This window comes from Notechis scutatus, chromosome 6 (assembly GCF_049901735.1).
Source record: "Notechis scutatus isolate UNSWTSFEM ecotype Mainland chromosome 6, rNotScu1.2, whole genome shotgun sequence".
Classification (NCBI taxonomy): Eukaryota; Metazoa; Chordata; class Lepidosauria; order Squamata; family Elapidae; genus Notechis; species Notechis scutatus.
In genome coordinates this window covers 8,876,428-8,903,099 of record NC_142014.1, presented here as the reverse complement: position 1 = coordinate 8,903,099, position 26,672 = coordinate 8,876,428, and the positions used below count along the sequence as shown (strand labels likewise).

General features: G+C 36.4%; 1 protein-coding gene across 8 annotated transcripts in view; it reads right to left on the bottom strand.

The window, feature by feature from the left end:
- Nucleotides 1–26,672, bottom strand: part of ST7 (suppression of tumorigenicity 7) — a 123,147-nt gene that overhangs the window by 84,508 nt on the left and 11,967 nt on the right. For 2 of the 8 annotated variants that reach the window (XM_087969325.1, XM_087969327.1), the window contains exon 1: nucleotides 26,398–26,466. The exons of 4 other annotated variants lie outside the window; for them this stretch is intronic. In XM_087969325.1, coding sequence (XP_087825451.1) covers nucleotides 26,398–26,410 — 13 coding nt within the window. In that variant the 5' untranslated portion in view covers nucleotides 26,411–26,466. Of the gene's footprint in view, nucleotides 1–6,964; nucleotides 7,118–26,366; nucleotides 26,467–26,672 lie in introns of those variants that run through there. 2 more of the 8 variants (XM_087969326.1, XM_087969324.1) reach the window with 2 other exon arrangements.

The following is a 26,672-nucleotide window of genomic DNA, read 5'->3' as shown; positions in this document are numbered from 1 at the left end:
TGTTGACAGACGCCCAGAAACTCTGACATCTCTTGTGGTCCTTGTTCACTCAGTCAATGACCAAACCAGTATAAGAATTTTTGCCTTCAATTTTCTCATCATAGTTTTCTCACCATATTAAATGGGTTGGGTGATACACTTAGTCTGACCCTTCTGCTAAGAACTGTCTGGCATGGATGACCTTTCTGGTAGAATACACTACAGCCAGCATAGCTCTCAACCTCTTTGGAGCATCCCAAGGCCCACTCTCACAAAAAGCGGGGTTACATGGGGACATTTATTTCAGTATTATTAATAATAATTTTATTTTGAATGATTTTAAAATGCATATGAAACATTAATGAAAATGAAAGGACCGGATCGAAGCTACCATCAAATATAACAATATGTTTCTGCTCAGAGTCCCTGGAAATGGAACAGCACAGATGCTGAAGTAATAAATAAATAAAATATTCTTAGTTGGTTGGCCTTAATAAATATTATCATTTATATTGTTAGCAGCAATGTAATATTATCTCTCTGCTTAACAGGACCCACAGGACTGTGAGAATAAAAAATGGGGGAAAGAACTGCAAATGTTGCTTTACCTGAATATTAAACAAAAAAAACCCATATTTAATAATACAGAATTTGATTAAAGATTTTCTAGAAAAGAATTAGTAAATCTAAATGCCAATAGTAAATCCATAGTATATCCTTAAAATAAATAATTATACTAAATTTGCCTGTTAAGAAATATTTAAATATCACAATATCATAATATATTGATTTATTGTCAAGTTAGTGAATTTAGTTTAACATAGATCTGTGTTCTACTGCTCCTTGCCTCAAAGCAACCAGATCTGATCTTATGAAAACTTGGTTCATTTTCCTTGGTTCTTTGAAAGCAAAAACAAAGCTGAACGCTAAGAACTATAGCTACATATAATAATCAAATCGGAATTATCTTTCTCTATAGTTCTTAATGTTGCTAGATATAGAGTACTTTATGTTATCCAATCCTCATTCCCAAAATGTTGTGTAAAGTCTTGGTAACACTCCCTGGTTCATCACACTAAATACTATATATCAGTTAATCATATTACATACATACATACATACATACATACATACATACATACACCTGCATTTTGAAGCAAAGAGCTAATAATATTGTTTCTTTTGTACTAGAAGTTTGAGACCAAAAAAGCTTATAGATTATGCAGGTGACAAAGTCAGAATGAATAAAAAATTTGCACATCAGCCCAAGAAAAGCTGCTGCATAATATTTATCTTTAATCTTTAATCCTTGAACATCTTTAATCCTTGAACAATGCCATTAAAAAAAATACATTACATGGGAATGAAAAAGACCCCTCTGTAGACAGACTTCATGAATTTTGGGAACACAAATAAACTAGTTATACTTGTTTATTTACTTTTTAAAAAAAAGATGCAAATGAAATGGAAATTCCTCATTTTCAGAATTGCTGAGAATAGTGCAAGGGAACATGCTGCCACACAGATTGTATTCAAGTATACTGAATCCCAGCTGAATGACTATCAGTATTAAGTGCTGGCCAGGCTAAAACAAAAGATTTATTTATTTTATTTATTTATTTATTTGATCACCAAGCCATTCTTATTCTTCCTTCTGAACCGGCAATTCCAGTCTTTTAAATGCGGCTCCTAATTTAGTCTGAAGCAGTATACTATACAGATCATATTGTACAATAGTCTATGGCACTGGCTCATTCCAGTAATTTTCTACATAGATTGCTAATGGAAGATGCCTCAGCCGTCTGGGAAGAAGACAAAAATAAGAGGCTATGTAACTGAGAGTTTCAGTTAAGAAAACAGGACATCTGAAGACTGCCGTGGTCTGAGGAAAACAGAAACTAAAAACTGAAACACTAAATAGACAAAGCAAATATGACACACAGTATTAGAGGTTGCATAAAAAGAAACTTGCTTCACGTTCATGTACATTATTATTTCATCTTGTTCAAGAATAGCCTGTCTACCTTTTGCAAATGAAGTAGTCTCAAAGCAGAGCCTTCATCCTGTTATCAGCATGGTTCTGACACTGTCTGAAGTTGGATGAAGGTAATCTGGCAAGAAAGTGGTGCTGTTCGTGGGAACCTGGAAGAAAATCCCTTCTGAGAATATTTTAGGGCTCCTTAAGAAGTCTTTGAAGGGTCACTATCTCAGTTTCAAGCTATATATTGGAAGACTGTTTCCCTATCCAGCTGCAGAGCTAAAAGTATATACCACAATGGCGTTTTCTGCTTTTGTTGCTGGAAAGAGCAGAACATCACCTAACAATTTATATTTGTCTCTAGAATATTGATTTGTGGAAGATCTTCTTGCTGGTAAGTTCCAGGAAAGCTGTGGCTATGCTGACTGAACACCAAACGATATTTTGAAATAGTAATATGGTGTTACATCAATCAACAAATCATATGGCCTATCGAGCATCAAGGAACTGGCATTGGAGTGGACTCGCCCAAAAATCCCCACCAAAAGTGCCTCAGAAATTAAGATTTTCCAGTCAATAAGTGCAAAGATTGAGTTTTTTGTCCCCATGACAAAATGCAAAGCTTATTGGCCTATGTAGTCCACATACATGTATCTGCCAAATCTTAAGAAGTTAAAAAGCCCAAAGAGTCTTAAATCAAAGAGTTGTAGCCAGGTCTAGCCAACTGATCAGCTTATACTTAATTTTGTAAAAGGTGCCCCTTATTTGCCTCACCCCACCGTACTCTTCTCACCAAGAATGAAGATGGAGGAGCAGGTTTCTGAAAGGGAAAAGAGCAATCAATTTGAAGCAGTGCAGGAGATGGGGATTGTCTCCAGCGATGTCTGGTAGAGGGGCGGGCGGGTTGTCTTACTTAGTTCTCATTAGTTCATTATTTGCCTCTTTCCAAGCACAAGTCAAGGTTGAGAACACTACTCTTTCAAGTTCGAAATGTCTTGGGATATGAACTTGCCAAATGCTGTGAGGTTTCCTTGACATATTTCGGCAGATTACCAGGCCAGCTTTGTGAAGGCTAACTGATAGCAAATAGCTGTTTCAGTAGATGTGTGAAATGCTATCTCTTAGGATATTCATCTTGCATCAAATCTTTATTTATTCCAGTCAAGACTGAAACATTTTTCCGAAATCCAAATTTACATAATATTTGTTCAATATTATCACTCAGAGAATTCCAGAATTAAGAATGTTCTAGGACATGAGCAAAGGGATAAAAAGACAGGATAGCAGAGTAAGAAAAAGAAGAAAAGTGCTGCTGGAACAGGATAATCTCATCTGCCTTTGGATTTGGCAAAGCATCTACTTTAATGCATCCCTTAATGGGAATTGCATTCCCTTTCATCCTAAGGGAATGCAAGGCTCATCAGGAAAAAAAAAATTATTTCCAATGACTGGCAATGATTTCTAAGAATAGCAAGCTTGAGCCTGATGAGATTCGAACTGCCAAATTGCAGGCAGCCAGCAGTCAGCAGAATTAGCCTGCAGTACTGCACTCTAACCATTGCACCACATCAACTGTCAGGGGCAAGCAACCAGATCCACATGTGAAAGGTTCAAGTTGATTACTTTATTGTGTTTTACCTGTAGTACAAGAATCTCCCAGACTGCTTTCCTTCCGTTGAGAACAAACAGAGAAGGTTCCATGGAACTTTGGGGGGTGGGGGTGGCCAGGCCTAGATCTCTTGCAGCTGCGCAAGAACTCAAGGCTAGTTCCCAGCTTGATTCCTCCTCCTTGCTGGCTGGGAGCTTTCCAACATAAACTAATCTTTTATCTGAATATATTAAGGATTTAATCTGGGGCATTTGATAGTTATCGCCTGTTCTTTTTCATATAGGTAAGCTAGGCCCCCAGATTCCCATGCTTAATGGTTGCTTCTTGAATTGGGCCATCTAAGATGGCCGTGTATTTTGACAATAAGCCATATTTATACAAAATGGAATCCTCATTGTGAACTGATTTTTTAAATGAATGCAAAATACTAAAAAAAACCTTAGAAAGACTACTTTTGAGGAAGAACCCTAACATTATACCTCTATACATTTTTGCAATCCTATGCAGCTATTTGTCTGTTCATGCATAGACGTTATAATGACAAATAGTTGGCATATAAGCCTCTTTCCCCTATGCCCATGACATGGTTGCTTAGAAAGATATTTGTATGGACAGACTGAAGTTCTGTACTGCCTAGCTTTTATAGTTTATTAAGTAGCATCAGGACAGAAGGACAATAGAAATATCTTTCAGAACTATTCTAAACATAGCTCTGAAAGGAATTTAAAAGGATTTTAAACTACAACTAATGTTAAGAAGAGAGTAACTCACATAATGTAATTGCGCTAATGGGAAGCTCTGTGAAATATATTTGAGAAAAGTTCTTTTAATTACTGTCAGTAGCTTCTTACTTCCTTACTGAAGATTTGAATATTTCCTGGTAGAAGACTCATAGTCCTTCCCTATTTCTTACTGCAAAAATGGATCTCTTCAAAATGCTGACAACAGATTTTCATGAAGAATTTTGGAAGAGTTACATCTATGCTGGTTGCCTTCTCAAAACAGTACTGGATTCACCCCTTCATTCAGAAGATTTCACCAAATTTTGAATAGTAATTTCCATATTTGGGGTGCAAAAGATAGAAGAAATTCTGAAATAATTCTGAAACAAGAATTCAAATATTGGATAGAACAGACCAGGTGTCCTCAACCTCCAGACTGTGACCAGACAGCGTCTGCAGCATGCCAGCAACTGGGCCGCACAAACAAGCAAAGCCCTATTTGTGGGATGCAGGCAGCAGGCAAAACCACGCCCCCACCGGTCCATGGAAAAACCTTTCTCCACAGAACCAGCCCCTTGTGCCCAAAACGTTGGGGGCCACTGGAATAGACAACCTGAAAATGTTTCCTACCAAAATCAATAAGGTCAACACATGAGTGGGGTTTGATACAAGAAGCAAGGCCATTCCCCCCAAAATGGGAAGATTTGGGCTAAAAGAAAAGATCAAGGAAGGAATGACTTATCTTATAATGCATAAAGACTAACAGTCTTTTGGAACACTTTTCAAAGTGACATACTGCCGAAAAATGCCACTAAATCAGTATTATGTTTCCTTTAAATTGTAATTCATCGTTTCCACATGGAGTGAATAGAACCTTGCATACCACAAACCTCAGGTTTTCAACACAGTTAAGTGCAAATATATGGCTGCCTACAGCTAATGACGTATAAAAATGAAAATGAAAAACCCTTGCAAAACTCTCTCATATCAGTTGTGATGGTGTTAATATCTGAGCTACAATTAAATAAAATAGCATTTAACTCTGCTTAATTTTCTGTTGGTGGAATTTTTGAAGAACGGTGTTTTTTACTTGTTGCTTTTAATAAAAGAAAATATACATTTTATAAAATAAATAGTTCTTAGCCTTGATTGCATCACATACTCTTTTAAAATAAAATTAATCTGGATGTCATAGTAACAAAGGCTTGCCCAGCTGTTACTAGAAGAGCAGTCTGTTAAAGCAGCACATTGATGATCCACTAAATAGTTCAATGACAAAATCCTTTATGCTGTGGACAATTTATTAGATATCTCTACTCATCATTAGCCATAATTACAGAATATATCCTTAGTACAAAGGTTGCGATAATAGTCCAGGTTTATTTCTTTTTTCTTCTGGAACTGCTTATGAGGATTCTTATAAGTTACATTGCCCAGATATTTAGGGAAGGGCCATTTCATGAGGTTAAAAGCATTGACGGTTTTATTTCCAATATCATCTGTTAAATGTATTTAAAAAAGCAATCGTCAACTTAAAATTAAATGATGACATAAATGAAACATTTTTAGGGGAAAAGAAAGGAAGAGACCTCTAACAATGTACAGGCAATGATGCATTTTGTTCTGCCTTGACCTTGAGCAGGCATTGTGTTACAAAGAGTGGGAGGCTAAATCAAAAGAACCAATTAACCCTTTGAAACCGTCAGTTTTTAAAGTGCCAGATTCCCTAAAATGTTATTGTTCTGAATGATCTATAATCTGTGTAATCTCTTCAGATTAACTAGAAAGGAAAATAAACTGATTCCCATGTCATAAACATTTACATCGTGAAAGGTTAAGTCATTCTTTTTTTGAAGAAGTCTATAGTATCTAATTATTATTTCTAGCCTCATTGGCTATTAATATTCCCTGGCTCTTATATATCCATGTGATCAACAATAATGCTTTGAGGAATGAACACTCATCACAATCATCTCTCATTTTAGATTTCTCCAAAAAAAAAAAAATTCTTTAAAGAGGAAACAAATCCATCCAGTTTTCAGAAAAAGGCATCCATACTGCCTCTGCTACACCAGATGGAGCTTGCAAATTTCTGTATGACACAAATGATTGGCATTATCTTCCTCTTACTGTATCCCAAATGCTTGTCCTTTCCACCCCATCACACCAATAAAGCAAGCTAAAACAAAGCATTCCCTCCCCCCACCCAAGAAATGCCCATTCTTTCATAGCACAAAGCTACCACTCTTTTGTTAAATTAAACACATTCTAATTTTCCAGCATCTAATCCATCCAGTCTTTCAAACACCTCCATTAATGCTCCTTTAGAAACGACTGTATCTGCCATAATGGTGTGAGAGAGACAGCATCTCAAAGATATCCAGGTATCCATACAGGTTGGACACCTTCATGAGCAAATCCCAGATTATTTTCCCCAAGTAGTCTGGATTCGCCAGCATCCCTATTCATTCTACCCTGCCTTGCAGCCAGTGTCAAAGACATGCCTAGAGAAAGCTGGGTAAAACCTTCACGGCACCCCCCAGTTTCTTAAACTAGAATAACATATTCCACGGCTGCTATTCAGCATACCAGACAGTTGTTGCCTATGGATCAAAACCACGGAGCGAGTTCTGTTCCAAAAGAGAAATAACAAGGTCAGGCATCCCATTTACTTACATGACGACTCAGTGCCAAACATGGCTGGCTCCAGATGCTTCAGAGGATGGGTTAAAAGGGAGAGAGATAGAGGGAATCTATAAGAGAAGGGATGAGACTGCTACACAGCAGGAATCATGAAGCCAGACAATGCAGTTCCCACAGCTATCCAACCGGCAGATTTTTATGTTCTCCCAAGCTTCGCTTTACAGACAGCCTTTCTTGTTGCCCTTAAAGCAAAAAATCTTCGCGGTAGCAACAGAAAGATTTGAAAGGAAAAAAAAAAATCAGGAGTATTGGTTTTAAAATCCAGAAGACAAGGAATAGTCTGGGTCTCTTCTGTAGAGCAGGAAAGCAGAAATAGATAGCAGAGACTATACTGCAATCCACAACTCCTGCTCTCCGTAAGACAATAGCATAGCTTATGCATACACTGGATGACGTCAGAATACTTGCAAAGACTGACTGCTGTTAATCACAGGCTCGGAGGGAGGCTGAATAGAGCACCACAATTCAAATGGGAATTCTTTTGTCACAAAATGCAGAAGACAAAGAACCACATATATTTTGCATCCTTGCACAGAAAGGAAGGAAGAAAAGAAGAAAGACCCACTCCATCAAGGACATTGCCGCGGGTGAATTTCAAACCTATTTGTTCTGCGACAGCAAGTGCTGCTTGGAAGTGAAGTGCATTCACCATAATATTAAAAGCAAAAATACTCAGTTCAGAATGATGTTCAATCAATATCTTGTAGCTGGTGGCTTTTCATCAAGAATGAAAAAAAGCAAGAATCCAAGGCTTATTCTTTATTCAGAGCCCAAGCTAACAAATTATCAACTAAACTATGAGAAGATATTTATATATTTATTCTATGTGTATCTATGTAAGTCAATGGACTAACTATCTATTTACACTAAATGTACGTATGCAGGTTTGATACTGATGGGGGTGTGTGGGGGAGTTTAACTGAAAGCCTACTGATTGAATGTGGCCTCCAGCCAATTTTGCCTAATTGCCTCACAAAGGCACAGAGAATCTGTATCCTTCCAGATGTTCCTAAGAAATCCTAATGCACCCTTGCTAAATTAAGCAATGATGAAGAATGCTAAGAGCTTTAGTTCAGAAGCATGCTTTGTTAACAGTGACCTCTGTTTAATTTTGCATATGTTGCATATATGGCTATTCTACCAAGATAAAATAGAGACGACCACATTTGCCTTATGCAGCTTCTTCTATTTCTCCTTCTGAAAAAGGACTGACTTATTCATTTCCTCTCCTCTTCTTGTTCCAGTTGTTCTCTGGACAGTTAAAAACAGGGTTGTGTATTTCTCTCTTTTGTGGTTGCCAAGTTTGCCTTTCTTTCACATCTTGGTAGACAGAATCAATAAAATATTGCTGTTAATACTTCCCCACCTCCATTGTTAACTTATCTTAATTCTGTTATTATCATGTGAATTTAAGCAAAATATTTATAGTTTGTTCATTTCCATCAAACAGGGATGCAGAAATACAAATAACTGTATAAATACCAATAAACAATGCGATTTGGGATTCATCAATATGGTGAGACTGTACAAAGGCTCACAGAAAACTATTACAACTGCACTTAATTTTGTTCTTTCTTTATTGAACTATCATAATGAAAAATAAAGAAAACTTAGAAAGAAAACATTCAAGTAAGAGCCAGTTTGGTCTAGTAGTTAAGGTACTGGCTTAGAAACCAGCAGACTGGTAGCAAATCACGAGGTTTTATGTTGTAAATATAAATGAATATACTGGATGTAGTATAAACTTAGCAATGTATGATAAGTAGAAGGTTATTTGTTTTATGTTACAGTATGTATGGCAAAGCCAGGAAGGTCGCACTGTGTCCAATATTTTAATATTTACTCAATACTATTTATAAAAAAAGTAAAAGAAAGAAACCAGTGTTAAATTCTAGCGCTATCTTGGGCATGAAAGCCACCTGAGTGACTTTGGACCAGTCACTCTTTTTCAACCAGTTCACCTCCCTGGATTATTGTTGTTGTGGGGAAAAGGAGAAGGAAGGAATATTAGGTATGTTCACCACCTTGAGCTATTTATAAAAATAATAAAAACAGGATATATGTAAATAAATAAGAAGAGGGATGCCTTTTCTTTTTAAATTTTTATTGGTTTTTAAAACAAACATAAACAAACAAAACATAAAAACATCAGGCCATCTTCCATAGGTGTACATACAGTGTGCCGGTTGGTTTACAAATTGTTTTGTGCTTCCATTTCATAGTCTTCAATTACAATTACATTGTATATGATCTCATATTTTCAATCCAATATTAAATACATTGGTATCATTATTAATCAATCATTTGACTATACTTTTATTCATTCATGCTTTGGAAAATAATCATATTTTACTTAATTTGTTTTGTGACAATTCATATTATCATCCCAAATCTATCCTAAAAACATTTTGTAGATATAATATGAAAAGAATACATCTTTATATATTTAGTACTTTCTAAAAGTCTACATATTTCGTTACTATACTTTATTGTCTAACCACTGATAGAATAGATCCCAAACTTTATAAAATTGTTTATCATCCTGTTCTCTAATTTCAAATGTCAATTTACTCATTTCAGCACATTCCAATATTTTCTTAATAATTTCCTCCTGTGATGGTATTTTCTCATTTTTCCAATTTTTAGCAAATACAATCCTAGCCACTGTTAATACATTTACAATCAGGTATTTCAAATCTTTACTATATATTTCAGGTATATCTCTGAAAATATCTCTGGTTTCAAGTCTATATGCTTTTTTGTCATTTTTCCAACCACGTGTGGATTTTAGTCCGGTATTTTTTAGCATCCGCACAAGTCCACCACATATGGTAATATGAGCCAGGTATCTGATGACATTTCCAACATTTTTCAGATTTATTCTTGAACATTCTTGCTATTCTTGTTGGGGGAAAATGCCACCTGTAAAACATCTTATACAGATTTTCTTTATATGCTGTTGACATTGTCATTTTATAATTTTGAGACCACAATTTTTGCCATTTCTCTAGATCAATCCCATATCCAAAATTCTTCCCCCAAGCAATCATAGTTTCTTTAACTTGTTCTTCTTCTAGTTTAACTTCTAATAAATATCCATACAATTTTTTAATCACCTTTTCATCAGTACCTGTCAAAATCTTATCGAAGTCAGTCAGTTTATCATAGAAACCTTCTATTTTAAAATCTTTATCATACCCTGAATGTATTTGCGCATATGAAAACCAATTCATCTTTATACCTTGTTCCTCTAGTTTTTGTATAGATTTAAGTTCACCCTTTTCATTCAATATTTCACCATATCTGTTTGTTCCTTTTTGTATATTATAGGATAAGAAAATGCTTCAATAATTGATAGCCAGACAAGAATTTTCAAATAACATTGTCTTTTAATCTTCTCCCAGTTTAACCACAGAGACTCCCGTATATAATGTCTTCTAAAGTACCTTTGTGTTTTAGTTCCTTTATACCATAAAAAAGCATGCCACCCCAACAACAGATCATGTCCTTCTAATGTCAACAATCTAGTATTTCTTAATGTTATCCATTCCTTAACCCACATCAAATTTGTAGCTTGGTAATACAACTCCCAATTAGGCAAACCAAATCCTCCTCTTATTCTAGCATCTTGCAAAAGTTTTAACTTTATTCTCGCTTTCTTACCTTGCCATATAAATTTCAACCCAATTTTATTTAAATCTTCAAAATAGTCTTTTCCAAGCCTAATTGGAATTGTTTGAAACAAATATAAAATTCTGGGTAATATATTCATCTTGATTGTTGAAATTCTCCCTATTAGTGACAGTTGTAAATTTTCCCATTTCGCCAAATCTAGCGCTATCTGATATAATTATTTTCTTTTAGTGCACTGCATCTTGCTCAAGTACTTGATCTTATTCGTGACCTGAATTTTCAATAGGACTGCCAGTTCTTCCTTTTGTCTTGATAGCATATTCTTTGTCAAGATCTTTGCCTTATCTTTGTTTATTTTCAAACCAGCCACATTTCCATATGTCTCTATCTTTTCTATCAATTTTGATGCTGTTTCTAGTGGGTCTTCTAAGATGAAAACCAGATCATCTGCAAATGCTTGCAACTTAAATTCTTCCTTTTTAATTTTCATCCCTTTTATATTCTTTTCATCTCTAATATTTCTATTTAGCACTTCCAAAGTTAACACAAACAACAGAGGTGATAGTGGGCACCCTTGTCTTGTTCCTTTTCTTATATCAATAGAGTCTGTCAGTTCTCCCTCTATCATTACCTTTGCCGTTTGCTTATGATATATAGCTTCTATTGCTTGAATAAATTTTCTAGCAAAGCCCATCTGTTCCAGCAGTAACAACATGAATCGCCAATTCACATTATCAAATGCCTTCTGTGCATCTAGAAATATCAAAGCCATTTGTTTTTCAGGATGTGCCTCGTAATATTCCAGGGTGTCCAAGATTACTTTCATATGGTCTTTAATTTGTCTCTTTGGCAGAAATCCATTTTGATCAGGATGAATAAAATTATTTAAGTATTTTTTAAGTCTTTCTGCCAATATTGAAGCAAAAATTTTATAATCTGCGTTTAGTAGGGAAATAGATCTATAGTTCTTAATTTGTAATGGATCGGCCTCCTCTTTTGGAACAAGTGTAATATAAGCTTCTGACCATGATTTAGGTATCCTCTTCTTTAACATAACTTCATTCATAACTTCTAGCAATGGAAGATTCAACGATTCTTGTAATGTTTTGTAAAATTCTGCCGGAAGTCCATTTGGGCCTGGTGCCTTTCCATTATTTTGCTTCTTGAGTGCTTCAGTTAACTCCATCATCGTTATATTGCTTTCTAACATTGTTTCAATCTCTTTAGGTATCTAGGGTAACTTAGCACTCTGTAGGTACTGTTTGACTCTTTCCTCATCAATATTCTCTTGTGTGTATAGTTTCCCATAATAGTCTCAAATGATTTCCTTCTTCTCTTTACTACCATAGTAAACTTGGCCTTGATCATCTATTAATTGCAATATTTTCCTTGATTCTTTCTTTTTTTTCAATTTATATGCTAACCATCTACCTGGTTTATTTGCATCTTCAAAGTAATTCTGTTTAGCACCTATAATTTTCTGTGCTAATTCTTCTTTTTCTATTAGACCCATTTTATGTTTAGTTATATCCATTTTTAACTTAATGTCCTTTTTCTGTGGCATTTTCTGTAGTTCTTTTTCAAGTCCTTTATACTCATCCTTTAATGCCTTAGAGGCTAATCTTTTCATGGTATTTCTTTTCCTTGTATAGTCTATTATCAAGCCTCTGGCATATGCCTTCATTGTATCCCATACATTTTGGATTTCTTTCTCCATCCACTGTGTGAAGTCTTTTTCCTTTAAAATAGTATTATTTAGCGTCCATCTAGATCTTCTTCTTTGTCCTTTCCATTTAATTGTCATTGGATTGTGATCTGCCCAAGTACTTGTTTCAATATTTATTTCTTGGATATTTGTTAACAATTCTGCTGACATCCATATCATATCTATTCTGGACCATGATAAGTGTCTATTTGAGTAGAAGGTGTATTGTTTAGTTTTAGCATTTCTTTCTCTCCATGTATCTTTTAAGTTTATTTCATCTACCATATTAAAAAAAGATTTAGGGAGAGTCTTTCTGTTTTGCTTTATTGTTTTCTGTGCTGTATAGTCCAGTTTGTTGTCTACAATTCCATTAAAATCTCCCATCATAACTATATTAGCATAGTCCAGTTCAATTATTTTGATATGTAATTTTTTATAAAATTATTCTTGTTTATCATTCAGGGCAAAGATTGCAATCAGGAGTGTTTTCGTATTATTATCCTTTATTTCCACCATTAGTATTCTTCTGTCGTCATCAGTATAAATCAATTTAGCTGAAATAGTCTCTTTAATATATAAAACCACTCCTCTTTTCTTGCATTGTGTCAAGGAGGTAAATATTTTCCCTAGTTTTGGCTGTATCAACAATTGTTCACATTGCTTTTTAATATGTACTTCTTGTAGGCAGATTATATCAAATTTCTCTAATTTATGGAAAGTTTTCCTTCTTTTAATGGCTGAATTAAGTCCATTTATATTAATTGTAATCAATTTTTTCTCTTCCATGATTATATTTTATAATTAGGATTGGCAGCTCTCGTGGATCTTGGTTCACATTGGCCTTTGGCTTCCTCCTTTCCACCTACTGTACCTTCCTCTTTTTCAGTCGTCATTTGGCAGTCCTCTTGGAATTCAATTAGTGAAATTTCTTTTTCTGCCTCTTCCTCTTTCCCTCTGAAAAATTCTGTATAAAATGATTCAGGCTTCTCAATTGAATCAATTCTGTATCTCTGTTCTTGCCATGTGAACATTAAACCTTCTGGAATCAGCCATCTATAATTCACCTCTTTTTAAAGTAACAATTTGGTCAAGAATCGGTATTCCCTTCTCATCTCTCTCACTCTTCTTGGTACTTGTTTCAAAACCACAATCTCCTTATCTTTATATTTCAATGTTTTCTCTCTTGCCACTTGCAATATTTGCGTTTTAATGGCTTTCTTTGTAAATCTGATGTGAACTTCTCTTGGTAGGCTATTTCTCATTGCGTATCTTGTGAAGACTCGATAAATCTCATCTATTCCATTCATCATCTTCTCTTCCGTTATTTCCAAAGCTTCAGCCAATATTTCTATCATCTCAGCTAGAGTTTGTCCTTTTTCTTCCTCTATGTTTTAGAATCTGAGATAAAATTCTGATCTGTCCATCTCCCATCTCAGCATACCACTTTTATCTTGTTCAACCACAGTTAATCTGGTATCAATGTCTCCAATCTTATCTCTTTGTTTATCTTCTTCTTCAATTTTTAGTAGTCTCTCATCATACTTCATCATCATTTGTTGGATGTTCTCGACTTTTTCATCAGTTTTCCCTGTTCTTTGTTCAATGTTCTCTGTTCTTTGTTCGATGTTCTCTATTCTCTTTTCAATATTCTCTGATCTTGTTTGAATGTTTTGAATTCCTTGCATAATCATCTGCAGGGTCACTTTTTCTTTTTCTTGTTCTTTCTCTTGCCTTAACATGTCTGTATTAAACGTTGTCCTCCAGATGGTGGAGAGGAGGAAGTAGAAGTTGAAGAACTGGTAATTGTTAATTTCCTACTCATTTCAAACAATTCAAAATCTTCAGGTTCTTCTAGACCTTAATCCGATTGTAAAGTAACCAATTGCAATTCCAAATAAAAATAGTAGGAAAAAAGAAACCAAATAGTAATAATAATAAAAAAAGAAAAAAGAATTTCTTCAGGTTCTTGTATACCTTAATCCAATCAATTAGTTAGATAACAATGAAAATTCAAAAATGAAGGAAAAAAACCATAAACATACACAAAGGAGAAAAAGTTGTAAAATCCTAAAAAAGACGGAAAAGTGAAGAATAAAAAGCTAAAAAAAAAAAAAAAAGGGAAAAATTCTTCAGGTTCTTCAACACCTTAATCCAATTAAGAGGTCTCAAATATAAAAGACTGCATAAGAGAAAAAGGAAAAAAAAAGCCGGGAAGATAAAAAGAAAGAAAAGACCAGTATTGGAGGTAGATGGAAAAACAAAAATACCAGATAATCAAAAAGAGAAGAAAAAAAAAAGGCTACTCCCTTAAAAAGAAAAGGAAGGGAATCATTAATACTAAAACTTTTCTTTTAAAATAAAAAACAAACGTAAAAAATTAACTTCCAAAGACAAGCATAAAGAAAAAAAAAGCAAAGACAAGTTCCAAAGAACTAAAGGTCCAAATAGCTATTTCAAAAAGTAAACTGTTGAGGGGGGGTAGCACAGCTTAAAAAAAATCAAGAAAACTCACTGCACTTTGTTTAGTTATCCAAGGCTCTTGTTATAACACTCTTCTCCAGCAACTTATCACCTTTTCTTTTCTATAACCTTCAGCACCAGACTCCAGCTGTTGATAGAAAACCAGAAGAGCACTTACAATAACACTCCCCCATGCTCTTCCCTCCATCTTATCAAATAGCAATGTCCTTGAAAAAAAGTCTCAGTTCTTTCTTTCTCAGCTTTGTCTGGTCACAAGAGAAATAAAATATTTCCAAGCCTCTAGTTGGCAGTGTTACAAAGTTTCTTTGCTTTCACTTTCCCCCTCCTTTTCCAAGCAAAATGCAATAAGAATTAATAAAAAAAGAAAAAGATACTTTAAAAAGAAATAACTAAATGGGAGTCTCTAGCCTAAAATAGTTACAAAATAAAAAAGGAGAAAAAGAATAGATGAAAAAGAAAAAACCAGTCCAGTTTCAAAATATAAGATCATGTATAGAAAATCCAGCAATGAAAAAAAAATCATTACTTTGACATTCCTGTTTAAAATCGCCACTTAATCACTTCTGTCAAAACTTTTACAGATTCTTTTCCTTAGGGTGTCCTTCCAAATCTTAAAGTAAAGAAAAAATTCTCACCAAACCGGCACACACTCACTTTCCGTTCTCTTTCCTTTCGGAGCTGTCCCAACTTCAGCAGCTTTAATGGCTGCCTCTTTGCCGCTGGCAAGAAGAGCTTCTCCTGGATTTACCAGGGACTTTGCGGTATCCCTGGGATCGACAGGATGCACTCTTCACTTTCACCGTCTCTTCAGGACGGTTTAGATCCGATAGGGTCGTCCAGGAGCAAAGATATCGGCAGCGATCTCAGACCTCCAAGATCGCATGCCGTATCGTCGTGACGCCAGCTCCGCCCCCCCCGGGATGCCTTTTCTTCATTGTTGTTATAAATTCAAAACAAGACTATCATGACTCCAGGTCATTAGTAGCTGAAACGATACTTTGCAATAACAGGATCAATTTGGACTAGAGGAGGGAAAGTAATGCAGAATCTCTTCACTAGTGTTATTTTAGACAGCTGAAGAAAAGTATCAAAATCAGTCTATAATTAGATGATGTCTTGCTGTACATTAAAATTACCTAAACTTTCTGAATAAAATCCAATGTATTTGCTTGGATGCAACAGTCCTAACAGAATCTAATAATGTACTACTGTATGTTATTAAAATTAAACCTGCCATTATGAGAACACATGAGGTTTGTATGTTTATTCAAGTCTTGCCTATTTTGGCTTTGGATAAGCGGGTACAGAAAGTGTGGAAACTGTTACAGTATTTCACCAAAATTCAAGATGACTGCAACAGGAGACGTAATGAAAATAACCCTCTACTTAAATTGTGATGGCATCTGCCCTTCACCGGGATTACAGTTCCTTCTAGGACAAGGAATACATTTTCCTGTATCTCAAGCAGGTTCATTTCAGGATGAACGTTTACCTTAGAAGGTAGGAAAAGAAAGCTATGCCATATAATTCTTCCCTTTCCAGGTGGAAAAAAATAGCACCTTTGAAAACTGGAGTCAGTTGTGAAGCAGAAGAGAAAAAGTTGTCTATGAAGAAAAAGCTGAGATTCTTTTTGCATCAAAACTGATTATTCAATCATTTTTCTGATTAAAACTAGAATTTAAAAAAAATATTTTATTGCTTTTAAAATGACAAAAAGAGCAAAAACTACAAAGAAAAATGCATGCATTGTCAAGAAATAACATATTTTTTTTAAAGTAAAAAAATGAATTAAATGAAAAATGTTACAATTCTATAATAAAGCTGGAATTTGCCAGAACATTATTTTTGAATAAAAATTCACATAGAACTGTGCCATAAGACATTGGTTCTCCAGAAGAACAGGAAAGCTAACAAATGTTCTAAGTTTAATTCCTTTGTATGAGTACTTAAAACTATTTTTTTTCCTCTGATAAGTATTGTCACTGTATGAGCTTAGTTTTTGTACATTTTATGCAATTTGGCATCTTTTCCACATCATAGTTACTTTTGAATAGTAATATAGGTCAGCATCATCTTGATATCTGCTCTTACACATTTTTCTATTGGAGGTTCTCTAAGCTGCTCCTCATATTTTTATTTCTTCCATGTGACAGGAAGGACTGTGGCTTACATTCCTTTCTGTCCCATCACATTTTAGGGATTTTCTTTTTTCTTATTTGGTCCTTTAACCAGGAATCCGGAATGTGGGTGACAGAGAAAGGAAATGAAAATGTGGATAACTGAAAGATATGGAAACAAAGCAAGAAGAGTTGAGGAATGAAAAGAGAAAGAATAGGTGCATACGATTCAATGATCATCTATATTTCTGTAGTCTAGTAGATGCCACCTGACAGGCATAATTAATCAATAATGTTCAGCAGGACCCTAGTACCTTTAGAAGAACCCAGCATGGCCTAAGATGGTATAGAAAGTCTAAATAGGATGAAGCCAAAGAGGGGCCAGAAATAGCTGGTCACAGAAAACCCAGCTTGAGACAAAAACCACTGAGCCGCCACCAGTACAACAGACAAGGTGCAACCATAGTAATTGAGGGTCACACAGATCATGGGCAATTTGAGCTGGGAAAGGACTGAGTAAAATCTAAGCATAGTTTTATTGGAAATGTATATTGGAAATAAGAAATCTAGAAGGAATCAGTTTCATTTTAAAACAATATGTGGCAAGAAATACTAAGAGCCATCATGGAGGTATCTCAGTTTCTGGCAGATAAATATATGCATTCAAGGGGGCAGTCTAGGATAGTGGTTAAGCATCAGGCCAGAATCTGGGACAACAGAAATTCTAGTTCTGCCATAGGCACAAAGGCAGCTGAGTGATCTTGAGCCAGTCCATTTTATCTCAGTCCTAGGAAGTAGACAATGGCAAAACCACTTCCAAAATCTTGCCCAAAAAAACCCTTTTCTAGGCAGTTTCTGAGAATCAGACATGATTAATGAAGAAAAAAATGCACACATATCTCTTTATATATTCCCATTATCAATTTAAATTCAGCTTATGATTCCATCCCTACAGAAAGAATCCAGTGGGATGTGTTTCATCCACGAATTGGTAATTACTTGGCTTAATTAGAAACTTGCGCTGAAACAGTTACACAAGTTAGTGGTAGTTATGGCTACCTCATTGCAAATATGTTGATTCAGAAAGAAACAAAGCAGGATTGTACTCTGGATCTCTTTTTTTCAATATCCAGATGAAATCAATGATCATCACTTTAATGAAAGAATAATTCCACAATTAAAAATAGATCGCTGTATGCTACTCTCTATCCTGATGACAAAGTCATTGTGGCCCCAATTCATATTTCAGCAGTTTCTTGTAAAGGAAGAAAGGCCCACAGTAAAGTATTCTAAAACCAAAATCATAGTTTTCTCAAAGGGATTCAAATATTTCAAATATCAAGTAACAATGCAGACCACGTTTTATACTTTAAATATCCTAGAATAGCACTGCAGCCCTCTGGAATCTGGCATGAACAAATTAAATCTATTTTTTGAAAAGGCCAATAATAGCGCTAAGGACCGTGTTTCTTTTATATATATACAGGCAAGAATATATCCATAAACATACTTTCTAAAGCCAAATTCATCTCTCAGATGTTATATGGGTCTTAGGTACAAGCATATGTATAATAACTTAAAGGCCTTGGATATTGTTAAGTCCAGATTGCTAACGGTGCTGTTCTGAGTACAGAAATAGGAATGATACTACTGAAATTTAGGATCCACCTGTTTAGGCCCAATCTTTACTTTGCAAGCAGTTCCATAGCTGCTATGATCCTTCTTGGTAACTTGACATTTTTTTTAGAAAGACACAATTTAGAAACTGTCTGGCTTTTCATGCAAAGCTCTCTGGCCATAGGGCTATCAAGCTGCAAGCAAGCAGCAGGTGTTTAACAAAGCTTTTGTATGTCAATTATAGAAGGATGAGTTAGGTAATCAATATCGGCAGGATATAAACATAAAATTGTTCATGCCAGCAAATAAAAAGAATTAACATTAATTGTACAAGGCCCTGTAGAACTTTTTCCCAAAGCACTTTACTGTCTTGCTCTAGGACAGGGGTCTCCAACCTTGGCAACTTTAAGACTTGTGGACTTCAACTCCCAGCTTTGCTGGTTGAGGAACTCTGGGAGTTGAACTCCACAAGTCTTAAAGTTGCCAAGGTTGGAGACCCCTGCTCTAGGAGGTATCAAAAGAATGGAAAACAATTACCCTCCTACAGGGTAGACCTGCCCATGACCTGGAGGAGCCTGAGATTTTAGGTATAGGTTCCTTCAGCGAGGCGTCTCCAACCCCTGGCCTGTTGTGGTTCGCTGGAAGCCTGTGCAGACAGCAGTGGAATCAGACAGTAGGGAAGAACGAGGACCAGGCAGGGAGTCTGGAGAGGATTTGGACGAGGGCCCTGCATCCGATGCAGAGATGGAGATAGGACCATCTGGGAGTGGGGTGCTGACTCCAGAGCAGCGAGGCCAAGGAACAAGGGGAGCCTGTTCCCAGTGCGCGTGCGCGCAGAGCTGCTAGAAGGCAAGAGCAGCTGAGACAAAAAGGGCGACTTGGGAGTAAGGCTGAGAGGTGATTGCCCCTCCCATAAAGTATAAAGGACAGGCAAAGGTGACAAAACCTATGCAGGAAGCAAAGTTGTTCGTTCGGTTCAGATTAATCCTTGAAGCTCTGTGTGGACTTTGTACTTTAGTTGTTGTTGTTTTTTTAATTCATTTGGCAGTTTAATTGTTGGCAGCAATTCAAAAGAAAGAAAGGCGGGTGCTTATCTTGAAGGGACTGTTTGGGACTCATTACTGGCTGGGAATGAAAATAATTCCCAGCATTGAAATAAAACAAGAGTTGTTTTAACTAAGTGGGTGCTTAATTACGGTCTTGGGAAGCCTTGGTCAGAACATGGCCCGTTGGATCAGCACCGGTCAGCGGCATGTCAGAAACTGAGCCACACAAACAAGCAAAGCTCCATCCACAGTATGTAGGCAGCACGTGAAACCACGCACCCCTGTAGTCCACAGAAAAACCTCTTTCCACAGAACCTGGTGCCCAAAAATTGAGGGCCGCTGTTTTACAACAACCTGCTCATAATTTTGCCTACTAAGAGAAGTTCCATTTGTTCTCTCGAGCAGAATCTCAATTTGTGATTTTTTTTTCTGCTGTCACAGAATACAAGTAGACTTCGACTTACGACCACAATTGAACCCAAAATGTTTGTTGCTAAGTGAAACATTTGTTAAGTGAATTTTGCCCCATTTTATGATTTTTTTGTGCCATAGTTGTTAAGTGAACCATTGCAGTTGTTGAATTAACGACACTGTCGTTCAATGAATTTGGCTTCCCCGTTGACTTTACTTGTCAGGAGGTCACAAAAGGGGATCACACGACCCTGGGACACTGGAACCGACATAAATATGAACCATTTGCCAAGCATCTGAATTTTGATCACATGACCATGGGGATGCTGGAATGACCTTAAGTGTGAAAACGATCCTAAGTCCCTTTTTTTCAGTGCCATTGTACAGGTAGTCCTTGACTTACACAATAGTTCGTTGAGTGACTGTTCAAAGTTAAAGAGGCAACATTACAACTGAACTGGTTGTTACAACGGCAGCATCCCACACCGCATTAATCGATTCAGTTTCACCCTCCTATATCTACCAGGAGGAAATAACTTCCTTGCAGATACCCTCTCTCCCATGCCACAGTACAATAGCACCCGAAAGGCCGTAGTGACTTCCATCATCCCAGCCAGACAGCGCACAGAGCCGGCCATCATTCAACAGCAGGCAACATCCCGACCAGACCCATTCAAAGACCTAGCGCAACCCTTAAAAGATGCCCTGGCAAGAAATGTGTGTTTCCACCAGCCCAAAGGCAACCAGTCCCTGAAGGATGGGTTGGCGTAGAAAGGAAAAAATATATATATGTTCCAGCCAGGCAATGGAACTTGATTTTACAGGAATCATGACACAAAGGCAGCAGGACATTTTTGGGTTCATAAACATTCTTCATTTAGTGAGGAGACAATTCTGATTGCCAAAAGTGATAAAGGACATAGGGGCTTACTTGGCCAACTATCCTGTGTGTGCTTTCATGAAACAGCTACCTGGGAAGCCTCCCGGTCTATTGTAGCCAGTGGCCAATCCAATGAAACTCTGGGAAGTGATCTCTATGGATTTTATTGTGAATTTGCCAGAAAGTGTAGGGAACACTATAATCTGAACCATCATGAAACTGTCCCATGAGACCCTCTACGTGATCCCTGGCAAAGATGTTCATACAACATATCTATTGACTACATGGAATCCCAAACACATCATTTCAGACTGAGGGTGCAGTTCACGTCAACATTTTGGCGGAAATTCCTCAAACCGATTGGCTCCTCACAGGGCCTTAGCTCTGCATCTTAGTACCAATGGAGCCTGTGCAAAAGTGCAATATAATAACTCTGTGCATAGTAGTATAGGATTTACTCCTTCCCAGAGTAGAGTTTGCACCCATGCCAGACATCCCACAGATACAGCTGCCCTCGGCATCATTTGTTGAATGGAAACTTTAAAGAAAACATGGGTAGTAGTGTGCAGAGCATTGCAGAAAGCTAGGGAGATACAAAAGAGGCAGGCAGATAAGAAGAGGGCACTACAGGGGAGTTCAAGGTGGGAGATAAAGTATACCAGTCTACCAAGTTCCTCAACCTGAGGCAACCTTGCCTTTGGGAGGGATTTTCCTGTTAGGGAGGGGAGTGTGGCTCCCCTCAGCCCTCAGGCAATTTCCTCTTCTTCACCACCCCAGCAGGGTGGCTCCGGTCCTGATTGGGACCCTCCAGCAAGTGAGCTCGGGTGAAACCGCGCACAATCGTGGTTCGCACCAACTCTGACGAGGAACAAACCGGAGTCAAGGCAGGCTGCAGCGGTGGTCCCAAAATGGCCACCACAAAGGCGAAGAACACTCTGGGAAACTAAGTTTTGTGCTGGAGAGAAGTAGCAAGTAGAGTGTGAACCAGGCAAAGGATAATGCTTTTGAGGTACCCGGTATCAAATTAAAGGGCTATTTTAGAGGAAAGTGTGTGGGCGGCAACCAGAGAAAGTGAGAAAGAAATTGGTATTTAAATTTGGATTTGATTATTCTATTGGACTACTTTGGATGAGAAATTTAAAGGAAAATACATAAACACAACAAAGGATTAAAAATTAAACAGGACATATATTGAACTGTGGGCACTTAAAGGGCATAACTAAATGCTGGAATTGAGTGTGTTGAAAAGAATAGCTAATGATTGAAATTAGCGAACTTAATAAAATATATTCAACAAAGAAAGTTAAAAGAAAAAAGACTCAAGAGCGCCACCTGATGGTACAGGAAAACTTTAGCCCATTTTAAAATGAGCGTCTGGTCTTTTTGAGAGTTTGGATCTTGAAACTTGAAGAAAATAAAACTAACTTTATTATTGTCATAGAACCACCCGGTAATTTAGGAAACAGTTGGGAGGCCAATTAGAAGATTTGGAATAAAGACTCAAGAGTATGAATTGTTGAAAATAAACTCAAAAGATATTGGCTGAAATAAGATACTGGACTCTGGGATTGAATATATCTATCAAAGAAGAGGATTTCAACTATTAAAGAAGAGGAAAGAAAAAGAAAAAAGGAGAAGACATAATGGAGGAGCTACTTGTTGATATAAGACTGGACTCACAAGACATAAGATCGGATATGCAAGATACAAGGGATATGATAAAAATCAAACTTGAAATGTGTAATTATGTATTACAGAAATTAGAAATGTTGACTCAGCATACACAAGAACACAATAAACCAGAGGGAGAGAAGTTCTATAAAGAAGAAGCCAACTTAGAAGAACAAAATAAACAACAATTATTTAAGCAGGGAAAAGGAATCAGAATTAAAAATTTGTGGTCTGATGGGATGATAAAAGGGAGAATGGTTCGAAAAATGGTTAAAGAGAAGGAAAAGCAGAAAAAGGAAGTGCAAAGGAAAAATCAAAAGGGAGACAGAAAAGTTTAATAACTGGAGTGAGAAAAGGAGGGGAATAAGAATGGGGAAAGGGAATTAAGAGAAAGGACCAGAAAATAAGGAGGAACAGGAAACAAACAAGGGTTAAAAGAAGGTACATTGTTCAAAGAGTGAGAGATAATGGGTGAAAAAAAAAGGGGATAAGGAAGGGGATTCCATGAGGTAATATGTTGGGATGTATAAGAATATATTGAAAATAGTATTTTGTAATGTATAGATGATTCATAGAGAAAATATAATGCGGAATCTGAGAAAAATATATATATTTGTGTTTTATACTAGATTGGGACATTGACATTAAGGAAGAATGAAGGTGGTTAGCTCGAATTATTAACTAGAGGGGACAACTATATTTACAAATAAGGATTGATAAAATGACAAATGTGACAGAAAAATAATAATATGAGAAATGACAATAGAAAGGAGATGAGAATTTTAGATAATATTGTAAAATAAGATATGAGAACATGAATTGGGATTGGATAAGCTTAATATTTAATAATGACAAGGATGATGCAATATGAAATCAAACAAATAAAATGAATAGGTAACTATGGTCATGTTTGTACTGAGATGTGAAACCTGGAACCACACTGCTTGCCAAATGAGAATCTTTTATTAAAAAAATATAAAATGAAAACAGGGAAAATCGAATAATGGAATTATTAGGTATGTTTAATTGATATGGTGGTAGGCATTTGGAGAGAGTAAGGTTGAAAATAAATATTGAAGAAGTATGAATTAATATGAATATAATGGAATGAGAGATGTGTGATATATTGATGTCACACTGTTAATGTATTGTTGTTATATGTAGATTGAAATAAAAAATTCTTAGAGGAAAAAAAAAACCTGAGGCAACCTTGTAAGAAGCTGGGTTCCAAGTACATAGGATCCTTCCAGATTATCCAGATTGTAAATCTGGTTACTGTAGAATCGCAGCTGCTAAAAAGCCTCAGGCAAGTGTACCCAGTGTTTCATTGCAGCCTGTGGAAACTCGGAATTAAGGCCTCCCCTTCCCATCATAATCAAGGACAGGAGCACTATGAAATCAAGCAGATTCTTGATTCCCAGTACCACAGGGGGAAATTGCAATGTTTGGTATTATGGAGGGGCTATCCTTTAGCCAATGCAGAATGGGTGGCAGTGGCAGATATGAAGGTGGCTAAGCTAGTGTGCAGATTTCACGTCAAACATCCAGGTCAGCCCCAGTAAGGAAAATCTTGAGTAAGAACATACCGTATCTAATGTGGTGTGTATTTTTGTGTTTATTTTCTAGGGCTATCATTTTTCCGGAGCAGGGGTACCCAACCCCCAGTCCAGGGACTGGCACCAGTCATGGCATGCCAGAAACTGGGCCACACAAACAAGCAAAGCTCCCCCCACATGATGGATGCAGGCAACACACGAATCCATGTCCCCTCCAGTCAGTGGACAAACCTCTTTCCACAGAATCAATCCCTGGTGCCCAAAAGGTTGGGGGGGGGGCGCTGTTGAGGTAATTCCCCATTAGGAGAATGAGCGCATACAGGGAGATGTATTTGAGAGGAGTGTTTGAATAATACACACACAGTACACAGATACACTGTACAGTAAATGTAGGGTTTTACTTCCAGAAAAGGTTTAAGCAAAGTCCAAAATAAGCAATCCAAAGTCATTCACAAGTAAATCAGTCAGTTTTTCAATCCAGGGATAATCCAAATATCAAAGTCCAGTGTCAAAAAACAGTTCAGTAACAGACTTACATTAAATCCAGTAATATCAGTCAATTAGAAGAAATGGAGCAACGGCAATACTTTCCAACAGAAGGAAACAGAGATACACTCACGCTCTCTTCTGAGACTCAGACTAAGACAAACCAGGTTTCTGGCTCCATCTTATGGCTGTTTGAGAAACCACACCCAATTGCATGCTCTTGCATTCCCTTAAAGATATAGTACTAAAATGTTTATCCTGGTTTATATATTTCTAACCCAAATACCTGTTAGGTGACTTATATTCCTAACAGGCGCTGCTCTGGAGGATTGGCATGTCAAAGCTGACTTGGCTTCATCATTACTTGCACCTGATTTCAGCTCACAGTGAGCCAAACAGAAATGAGATACGGGATGGTTAAATTCCTAGAGAAGAGGGAGGGCTGAGGAACAAGAGACTTCTGCTGCTCTCATTCCAGAGGTTTCAAACTTGCGTCATGTGGCGTATCACAATTTTTTTACCCTTTGCTAAACTGGGCATGGGCGTGGCCAGCACTTGATGCATCCAGCCCACAGCCCGCGAGTTTGACAGCCCTCAAGTTTGCCTTAGACCAACTGGACCAGGAATTCCCTTTTTAGAATGTGCCAACTGTGACCACTGACACTTAAATTCAGTCCTCTACAATCACACAATGTTTTTATACATAATATGGCAAATGAAATTTACTTTCTGGCTTTGCTGAAACTATGATTCAGTAAATTACGTTTTTTGGGGGTTTTTTGGTTTTGGATCATTGCCAAGTCAAAGTATTTGCGTTGTTGATCCATGGCAAGAAACTTGGTCTTTGTATTCTCAGAGGTTGGGGAACAATCATTTTGGGTGATCTTGAAAATTAGAAGTACTAAAAACATCTTGACAATGATTCTGTAGTTCATCTACAGAGTCCTTTTAGGAATGACGCTGAATTACTGCAACACTCATGGATTATGTTAACATTTAAACTGATAAAGAATTCAGTGGAACTGAAAAAGCTTTCTCTCGTTAGGCATTACATTACTTCTAATTAACTATTATCAAGTTATGTGTTTTGTATTCCTGCACCTCTCCAAGGTGTGGACTGTGTGTTTTATACTTTTCTTCCATCATGGCTTTCAAATGCTTTTCTTAACTATTTAATCTAGGTTTATGCTAAAATAATTTTATTCTTCTTAACCTCTAGGAATATTCTTGCTGTACCAATGGTGAGGCCCTTTATAATATTGTAATACATGCAAATTCTATCACTGACAAAGACATTTCTAAAACTGTAAAATATTACGGTTCAAAAAATAAGAAAGTCTACCAAAAATTGATTTCAGAATATTCTGATAGTAAGGAAAGTACTGGAAACCATAAAATCAACTTATAAAGTTGCTTTAAAAATAGCTTGCATTGTACAGCAGTTATATTTGAAAGAAAACACTTTTTAAATAACATCTCCAGATTGATTTTCTTCATGAAATAATAGAAAGAGATAACCTGCATGCACAAATTATCCATTCTTTATAATGTTATCAAATCACAGATTCATCATGCAGTTTTTCTAAAGAAAAAAAATCAACTATTTGAGAAGTTTTCTTTGAAAAACATTGACTTAACAAATGCATACAAACATTTCATATCTCCAAATAGAAAGTTAATCTGAGAGCAGTGAATAAACAAATTAAACAATGTCACATTGTCATTAAATGATGTATCATGCTATGAATTTTAATACATTCAGAAATTAAAACTTAATTGCTATATTAAAAATACTGTTTTTACCTGGCCCACTCATGACAGCTGTTCTTGAAAGATTCCGTATTTATTAGCTTAGAGAACTTTCTCTCTGCCAATAACCTTAGTACTGTCATGTGTATTTATTTAAAGACAGGTTTTGCAACATATTACAAGAAAATCGGTAAGCATTCTTATCTCTAGTCACAGCCTCTAATTCTGGCCATTGTTTGATGGTGAAACATGAAAATCAAAATTTGTCTTAGCAGAACAATCTTATTTAAGGGCAGTCAGCTTCATCTATGTAATAGTAAATAGTGTAT